We start from the raw sequence: 10229 nt of genomic DNA on the forward strand, positions 1-10229 counted from the left end.
TTTTAACAAACATAAAAATTGTACATATTTATGGGGTACAAATGTATAATGTTCAAATCAAGGTAACCATATATATCTCCTCAAACATTTACCATTTCTCTGTTAAAAACATTCAAAATCCTTTCTTATAGCCCTTTGAAAATATACAGTACATTTGCATTATCCATAGCTACTCTGTCCTACCGTAGAACACTTGAACTTACTTCTCCTATCTTAGTGTCCTTTACTAACTGTTGGCCAATCTGTCCCCATTCCTGTCCCTCTCTCACCCTCTCTTGCTTCTAGTAACCACTATTCTATTCTAAATATCTGTGAGATCAACACTTTTCATATATGAGTGAGATTCATATATTCATATAGATTCATATATGAGTGAGATCATGTAGCACTTGTGAACTTATTTCACTTAACATAATGAACCAGTTCTATCTATGTCACAAATTAAGTAGTATTCTGTGATATGTAATCACATTTGATTTATCACATTTTATTTATTTTTTTAAAAATCAGAAATAATTTCTCCTATAACGACAGGCCATAATGAAAGACATGCTTAGTAACTCTAGAGCAGATACAGATTAAAAATAGAGGAGCTTAGGGAAATGATGGAAATCATGAGTGCTCCCCAATATAGGAAAGAAATAGAATCCATAAAACAGATTCGGATATCCAGGAGATTAATAATTCCATGGAAAATATATGCAGCACAATGAGCCAATGTGAGGACAGAATATCAGATCTAGAAGCCAGAACTGTTGTTAGTGATCATGTAAAGAAAGATTTCTTAAAAATAGCAAGGGATTATTAGAAATCAATCCAGCAGCAGCTAGATGATGCAAAGAAGAACATAAGAATGAATGGAATCAATGAAAAAGCAAGAGACAGTGCAAATGACATTTAAAAACCTGTTTGCAGAACTAATGGCAGAAAATTTCCCAAGCAGGAAAAAAAGAATTTGATATACAACTTCAATTAACCATGACCAAAAAGAAAACTGTATGAAGACATATAATAGTCAAGATTCAGAAATTCCACACAAGAGCTGGGTATGGTGGCACACACCTATAATCCTAGCATTTGGGAGGCTGAGGCAGGAGGATGATTGTGAGTTCAAGGTCAGCCTGTGCTACAAAGTGAGATCAGGCCAACCAGACTGCACTGTAAAACCCTGTCTCAGAGCAACAACAACAACCAAAAATTTCACACAAGAATAAAATATTAAAACCTGTTAGAGAAAAGAAACAGTACATCTATACAGGAAAGCCCATTAGAATCACAGCAGACTTCTCAACACAAACTCTCAGGTCAAGGAAAGCTTGGAATGAAGTATTTCAAGCTCTAAAAGAAAACAAACTCCAAGCCAGATTGATGTACCCCACAAAATTATCTTTTAAAACTGATGGAGAAATAAGATACTCCCATGACAAAGAACATCTGAAGAAAATCATAAATACCAAACTAGCACTCAAAAATGTTGTGAAGGACATTCTATTAATAATAGTCACTCATCAGGTAAACCTCATTGGCTATGATACTGCCACTGTGCAAAGCTTGAAGGACATTCTAGAAAGAGATAACAAGGACTACAACTCCATGACCTCAACAGAATGAATCCACCAGGGGAGGGAAGCAATTAAACAGAGGGGAAAAAATGGGAACCAACACCATGACAAGGATAAGTCAAAACATATCAGGTATTACCAGCAATGTTAATGGTCTCAGTTCACCAATCAAAAGAAATAGACTGGTATAATGGATAAAGAAGCAACATCCAACAATTTGCTGCATACAAGAAACATACCTAATTCAAGAAGAAATTCATAGACTGAAAGTCAAAGGAGGGAAAATAATACTCTGAGAACAGGAATCTCGCTATTTGCAGACAAAGTGAATTTCAAGCCAAGACTGACTTAGAAAAGCAAAGAAGGCCACTACATTCTTGTAAAGGGCACAATCCAAAAGGAAGAGATAACAGTCATAAATATGTATGTACCAAATATCAGTGCAGCCAACTACATAAAACAAATGTTAACTGACATGAAAAATCAAATAAGCACTAGTATAATTGTAATGGGAGACCTCAATATCCCACTGTCACAAATAGACAGATCAACTAGACAAAAAATCAGTATTGAAATATCAGAACTGAAACAAATTTTGAACAAATGGACTTAGTAGATGTCTACAGAGCTTTCCACCCTACAACACCGGAATACACATTCTTCTCAGCTGCTCGTGGGACATTCTCCAAAATAGATCGCATACTAGCTCATAGGATATGCTTAAGTAAATGCAAAGGAACTGAAATTATCCCATGCATATTATCAGATCATTGTGCAATGCAATTGGAAATCAATGCCAAAAGAAACCACAAAACTTCATAAACACATAGAAATTAATGACACCCTCCTGAACAATCAATGGGTCACAGATGAAATTAAAGAAGAAATTAGGCAGCTTCTGTTAAATGATAATGCCAATACAACATACCAGAACTTATGAGACACAATGAAAGCAGTCTTACAAGGACAATTTATAGCAGTGAATTCCCATAGCAGAAAATCAGAGTGAGCTCAAATAAACAACCTGATGTTAATACTTTAAGCTTCTAGAAAAAGAACAAGTCAAGCCCAAAGCTTGTACAGAGGAAATTATAAAGATCAGAGTAGAAACTAATGCAATGGAGACTAAGAAAACAATACAAAGAATCAATGAATCAAGAGTTACTTTGAAACATTAAATAAAATTGACAAGCCCTTAGCTAACCTTACCAAAAAATGGAAAGAAAAGACTCAAATTCATGCAACTAGTAATGAAAAAGGTAAAATCACAGCAGATCTTGCAGAAATCCAGAAGATCACTTTGAGAAACTGTATTCTAATAAGATGGAAAACACAGAATAAATGACCAGATCCCTAAATATATATGAATTACACAAGTTGAAACAAGAAAATATAGAAATTCTAAATAAACTAACATCAGTCAATGAAATTGAAGAATTAAAAAGCTACCAGCAAAGTAGCCCAGGTGCTGATGGATTCACTGCTGAATTCTACAAGAAATTTAGAGAAGACCTAATGCTACTGCTCCTCAAACTCTATAATGAAATTAAAGGGAAGCAATACTCCCAAATTCATTCCTGGATGCAAGTATTACCCTCATACCAAAACCAGAGAAGGATCCAACCAAAAAAGAGAACTACAGGCCAATCTCCCTATGGAACATATACAAAAATCCTCAATAAGATACTGGCAAACAATGCAGCAAATCATCAAGAAGGTTATACTCTATGACTAAGTAGAATTCATTCCACGGATGCAAGGATAGTTCAACATAAGCAAATCAATAAATGCAATACACCATATCAACAGAGCCAAGGACAAAAATCACATGATCATCTCAATAGATGCAGAAAAAGAATCTGACAAAGTCCAACACCCATTCATGATAAAAACCCTGCAGAAAATTGGAATACATGGTCATTATCTTGATCTGATAAAAGCCACCTGTGACCAACCAATAGCCAACAACATACTAAATGTATAAAATTTGAAAGCTTTCACTCAAAAATCCGGAACAAGATCAGGGTGTTCATTGTCTCCACACTTATCCAATATAGTTCTGGAAACATTAGCCAAAGCAATTAGACAAGAAAAAGAAATAAAAATTAACAATAGAGAAGGAAGAAGTTAAATTACCATTATTTGTGGACAACATGATACTGTGCATAGAAGACCCCAAAATTCCACCAAAGACTTCTAGATTTAGTAACCAAATTCAGTAGCATAGCTGGATACAAAGTCATCACTCAAGAAATGAATAGCATTCCTATACACAAATAACAAACTCACTGAGAGAGAAAAATTATAGAAATAACACCTTTCACAGTAGCATCCAAAAAATGAAATACCTAGAAATCAATTCAATGAAGGGAAGAAAAGTCCTTTACATTGAAAAATATAGGGGGCTGGGGATTTAGCTCAGTGGCACAGCGCCTGCCTGGCAAGCATGAGGTCATGAATTCTATGCCTGGTACTGGAAAAAAAAAAAAAAAAAAAAAGAAAAATATAGTACTCTGAAAAAGGAGATCAAAGAGGAAATTAGAAAATGGAAACAGATCCTTTGTTCTTAAGTAGGAAGAACCAATATAGTGAAAATGGCCACACTTCCAAAATTGTTATGTAGATCTAATGGAATCCCAATAAAAATTCCATCGCATATCTCACAAAATTAAAGAAAATAATCCAAAATCCATTTGGAACCAGTAGAGAACTAGACTAGCAAATATAATTTTGGGCAAATAAGGCAAGGCAGGGTACATTCCAATCCCTGACTTGAAATTATACTACAAAGCCACCGTGATAAAAATAAAAATAAAAGACATGAAGATCAATGGAATAGATTAGAAGATGCAGAAACAAGTCAGGATATACTCAGCCACCTTATCTTTGACAAAGGAGCCAAACCACTTCACTGGAAGAAAGATAGTCTCTTCAATAAATGGTGTTGGGGAAATTTGCTTTCCGTATGCTGAAATTAAAACTAGATCCATATCTTTCACCATGCTCTAAACTAAAATAGAAATGGATCAGAGATCTAAATATTAAAACAAATACTAAATCTGCTGGAAGATAGAATAGGTAGAACTCTTTAAGACACTGGCATAGGCAAAGGCCTTATGAACAAAAACCTGACTGCATGGAAACTATCACAAAGAATCAACAACTGGGATCTCATCCTATTAAAAGCTTTTGCACAACAAGAGAAACCACCAATAGAGTGAAAAGACAAGCCATAATGTGGGGGAAAATGTTTGCCAACTGTACCTCAGGCAAAGGACTAATATCTAAAATATATAAAGAACCCAAAAAAATCAGACCCCTCAAATTTAAAGACCCAGTCCAAAAATGGAAATCTGCAATGAATAGCCATTTCTCAGCTGAAGAAGTAAAAACTGCAAATAAATACATGAAAAAATGTTCAACATTTCTGGTTATTTGTGAGATGTAAATTAAAACAACAGTAAGATTGCATCTCACTCCAGAAAGAATGGCTATTATAAAAAAATCAATCAATAACAAATGTTGGCAGGGCTGTGAGGTTAAAAAAAAAACAAAAAACAAAAAACTCTTTTTCCACCGTTGGTGGGAGTGTAGACTAGTGTAACCACTGCGGAAATCAATGTGGAGAGTCTTCAACAACTACAACAAGAAATTCCATTTGATCCAGCTATTGTCCTTCTTAATACCTTCCCAAAATAATGAAAAACATCATACCTCAGTGATATCTGCACACCCATGTTTATAGTGGCACAGTTTGTAATAGCCATGTCTTGTAAACAACTCAAATGCCCATTAACTGATGAATGGATAAAGAACATGGGGGGGGCAGGTTATACAATGGAGTACCACTCAGCCAAAAAGAAGGAGAAACTTGAGACTTTTCTAGCTAAAGGGCTGCACTTTGAGACTACATTTTTAAGTGAAATAAATCAGATACATAAGCCGGGCATGGTGGCACAGGCCTGTAATCCCAGCACTGGGGAGGCTGAGGCAGGAGGATTGTTGAGAGTTCTAGACCAGCCTGGGCTACAAAGTGAGCTCAAGGCCAGCCTGAACTGCATAGTGAAACCCTGTCTCAAAACAGACAAAAAAAAAAAAAAAAAATCGGATACACATATGTAAATACTGCATTGTTTTTCTGGTGTGAGAAACCCAAAGTGTAAATAAGGACCAAATGTATAATAGATATTGAGAAACAGGAAGAAAATGTTGAAATGAGAAAGGGAACACAGGATGGGGGGTAGGGGGGTGGGAAAGAAGGGACAAGAAAAGGAAAGAATAGCAGAAAAAGTGGAAACAAAGCTTTTGTAAATAAGAAAGTGAAGAGGTATTGAAGGGAAGGGAGGGGAATGGGAAGAAAAGAAGAAGCAAAATATATTTGTACAACAAGGCACAAACTCCCTATGATAAATGTAATCATTATGTAAATCTAAAATGTACCAATAAAATAACAAATAAAAAAGACCTCATTAAGAGGATGAGAAGGGGCTGGGGATTTAGCTCAGCGGCAAAAGCGCCTCCCTGGCAAGTGCAAGGCCATGAGTTCAGTTCCCAGTACCGGAGAAAAAAAAAAACAAAACCAAAAAAAAAAAAAAAAAAGAGGATGAGAAGATGAACTACACAATGGGAGAAAATATTTGCAAACCATTATCTCAAAGATAATTAGTATCTAGAATACATTAAGAACTCTCAAAACACAACAGTAGAAAATCAAACAATTCCATTAGAAAATGTGCAAAAGACAGGTAAAGATGTCTAATATGAAAAGAGGATATACAGATAGCAAATAAGTGCATGGAAAAATATTTAACATCATTAGCTTTAGAGAGATGCAAAGTAGCACCACAATGAGATAGCAGAGCACATCTACCAGAATGACAAAAATTTTTAAAGTAACAAAGAAAGTGGATCCTTTATATGTTGTTGGTAAAAATGGTAACACTCATTCCGGGAAAAACTTGGCAGGATCTCATAAAACTAGTCAGCAATTACTGTTAGGCCTACCGAGCGATCACACTCTTGGGCATATATCCTAGAGAAATGAAAACTTTTTATCATGTAAGACCTGCACATGAATGCCACAGTGAAAGTGAAATTAGCCCAGATATCTTGGAAAAAGTGGGTGGTTAAACTAAGACTGGTACATACAAAGCATGGAAGGAGGACGTGGAGAACGAACACCAATGGCCAGTAGCAGCAGAAATGGCAAAGCTAAGAGTCTCCCCTACAGCCTCTACAAGAAACCCAGTCCTGCCAATATATCCCTTCCCACAGCCTTCTAAATGTACCTAACCATAGTATGAAGACTAACATTAATACTGCAGCAATATCATTAAATAGACCCCAGCCTTTCTTCAAATCTCACCAGTTTTTCCCTGAATACTTTCGCTGTCCAGGAACCAATCCACCATCCCCCACTTAGTTATTGTATCGAGTTACTGCAATCCCTTCCAATCTGTTCTCAGTCTCTTTGTCTTTTATGATTTGACATTTCTGAAGAGTAAGAATTAGCTGTTTTGTAAAATGTTTCTAAGCTTGGGTTTGTTTTATGTTTTCATATGATCTGATTGAGATTACATATTTTTGTCATGTACTCACAGGAAGTACATTACGTTCCTATGTCTTACTAGTGATGTTAATCTTGATCACTTAGTTAAGGAGCAGTGTCTCCACTGTAAAGCTGCTAAGTTTGCCTTTGGAGTTAATAAATACCTTGAGAGTGATACTGTGAGCTTATGGAAATAGTCTGTTTTGCTTCAAACTTACCCATGAATTCCAGCATATTTGTAAATATTCCCTACAACAATTATTGCTGTTACATTCTAATAGTAAATTTTTATTTACTTGAAATTCTCTTGTAGGGAAGAGCTATTTTTTCTCTATATTTATTTATTTATTTTGGTTTTTCTAGACAGGGTCTCACTCTGTAATTCAGGATGGCCTTGGACTCACTATGTAGCCCAGGCTGGCCTCAAACTCACAACGATCCTCCTGCCTCAGCCACCAAACCTGGCCTCTCTCATTTATTTATATCTGTATGGACTCATATAGATTCATTTTATTCTATGGTTAAAATCTAGCACTATTGTTAGGTTTTGTTATTCAAATTTTTCCAGTTTAGGCCTTTGGGAACTCTTTCAGATTAATTCCTGTGTCTCTTTGATTGTTCCAGCCCTCCCCCCCATCATTTTCCATGTTTTCTTAACTTCAGAATTTAAAAATTCTTAATAACTTTAGAGCTCCAGAAACCTTGCAGACAGTAAGTACACAGAGTTCCCAGGTACATTCACTCAGTTTCCCCGAATGAGAACATGTAACCATGATATATTTATCAAAACTAAGGAACTAATATGGATACATTACCACAACTACACTCCAGACTTAAACTTAAGCATCTCAAATTGACACCGTGAACAGCATCCTAGAGCAGGAAGGGCATGTCCTTTTCACCCCAGGATGCAGAACTGCTGAGTTACTTAGTTAAGCTTCTAGACTTCTCAAGTTGACCCATTACAGTCCCTAAGTGATAGATCCAACACTCACACAGAAGTCCTGGACTCTGATGTCCTGTGGTCTCCACCACTGTTGTTGTTTTGTTTTCTCTGTAAGTTTATAACTGTCCAAAGAGCACACTCACCTCCAGGTCTGTTTGAAGCAGGAATTTTGAAGAAAAGATTTTAAAGACTGAATTCACTGAAGTAACTGTGACGTGAAAAAGTACTGACGTTTCTGCTTTCCATTCCACTGCCAGTCTTCTCCCTTTGGCTCAGCGGAGGGATGTTTCCCTGACTTTTTCTTTTTTGGTCCCAGCGAGAAACAATTAGCCCACTAACCAAACCACCAACCTATTTAGCCTAAGCTAGAGGATTAAGGACACCAGGAAAGATGCCCAGTCTCTTCCCTCAGGCCAGTGCTAAAAAAGGAAGTAAACCACCAAAGCCAAAGCAGATGGGGCCAAGGGTTGAAGCAAGGAAGGTCTGGGAAGGGGCTATGGAAGGAAGGACCTGGAATGATAATGGGAGTGAGATAGGAAAAGGAACTGGAGATGGTGCTTCTGGTGGAAAATTACAACAATAAACCCCAGGAGGAAGAAATGACAGTATAACGTGCTAATTATGAAGACAGCCGCTGCCTCCAGCCTATGTTTTCAAGAAATAGTGAGAGATGGGGTCAAATAAATATAGGGTGGGGCCTAAATGTGCTGGGTCATGGAAAAAAGAAAAGAAATTGGATACTATGTACTGAGCAATTGGGAGCAGTGAAAGTTTAGGGAACAGGAAGGAACCTAGTACGTTTGATGGTTGAGCCAGTTCTAAACATCTGCAGATTACCTTTGCAGATTTGTTGCCTAGTTTAAACTAATTAGAATAATTACTTTTGTGAAAAAAAAGAAAGAAAGAACAGAGAGAGAAATCTGAGGCTCCCACTAACCCCACAAATGACCAGATTCTTGGAATATTTAGATGAGGAATTTCTCTTACATGCCATTTGATATGAAGAAACATCAGCATGCAAGTTTGGAACACTAAAGCAGGTAAGTATAAGCAGTTAGGAGTGGAGCAAAATATGTAATCTTACTGGCAGAGAAAACGCCCCCAAACCAATTTATTTTTTTAGACAGTGTGGATACCTTTTCTGCAATGACCAAGAAAAAAATACAATGTTCTATACATACATTTCAACCCCAACTCCCAGGAAAGTATTTTTCACCTTTTTAATCTATATTCAAGGCCCAAACTATCAGATGAATTCTAATTCCTACTTACCTGTGAGCAAACATGGAATCAAGGTGTGGGAAAGCCACATGATAAGACTTGTCCGGATGCCTTTCAGAACCATTGTGAGGGTTTGTTTGCAGACTTAGTTTGACCTGGAACACTGTTTCCTTTTACAGTGAAGCATTCTGTCCATTCTAGCCATCTTGCTTCAGATGGAAGATGTTGGAGCTGAGGTTTGGGTTGCAGTTTTGTTCTGGAAAGAGGAGTTGGGCGGGATGTGCGGCACCCTCCTTTCTGCCCAAAACCAGCTATTGCAGCAAGGGGAGTGGCCTAGGAGAAGGCAACTCTGGGGAGCTTGAGAATCTGCCTGGGGGAAATCTCTGTAGCACAGGATCTGCGGGTTGGGGAAGGTGTCCCTATAGGTCGATGAGCAGGCTCAATTATCTTCCCTTCATACGTAGATGTCCAAGTTTCCCTCTGAGTTTATTCACGCTGCTAGCGATTGGCTCTTTTTGCTAATATATACCTACTTCCCAAAAAATTGAGAAGATTTTTAAAATTAAGACCTATTTATTTATTTAAGTTTTTTTGAGACAGGGTCTACCTATGTGTGGTTCTATCTATAGGGGTGTTTCTCTGTCACTCAAATGCTGAGGGCTGCCTGATCATGGTAGTAAAAATTTGGCTCTGGAACGTTTACCTACGTGTTTTTGAGGAAATGCAAGCAGTTCGCTTCTCTCACTTTCCTCATTTTCCTAGAGCCCGAGTTTCTGAGCTGTCTCTGCCTTCAAGAGAGATTCATAAGCAACAGAGGGAAGCTAGCAGAAATGATGGGACCTGAGGCTTGCTGGATAGAACTGTGTATGTTTGCAGAAATATGACAAGGGTTTGAGGCCCTGGCGGAAGTAGGCAGGGACTGGGGGGTGCTCGGCAACATCCAGTACCTACA

The 10229-nt window shown here is 37.3% G+C and overlaps 1 protein-coding gene across 2 annotated transcripts in view; it reads right to left on the reverse strand.

Annotated features, from left to right (window-relative positions):
• Il20rb (interleukin 20 receptor beta) overlaps positions 1 to 9655 on the reverse strand; it is a 36575-nt gene extending 26920 nt beyond the window's left edge. For both annotated transcript variants that reach the window (XR_001231528.1, XM_013505811.1), the window contains exon 1: positions 9329 to 9655. Coding sequence is in view for 1 of the 2 variants with exons in the window: in XM_013505811.1 (XP_013361265.1) it covers positions 9329 to 9401 (73 nt within the window). In the remaining variant the exon portion in view is untranslated. The remainder of the gene's footprint in view (positions 1 to 9328) is intronic.
• Positions 9656 to 10229: the final 574 nt, after the last annotated feature.

Source organism: Chinchilla lanigera, unplaced genomic scaffold (assembly GCF_000276665.1).
Source record: "Chinchilla lanigera isolate Chin_1 unplaced genomic scaffold, ChiLan1.0 scaffold00100, whole genome shotgun sequence".
In the NCBI taxonomy this organism is placed as follows: Eukaryota; Metazoa; Chordata; class Mammalia; order Rodentia; family Chinchillidae; genus Chinchilla; species Chinchilla lanigera.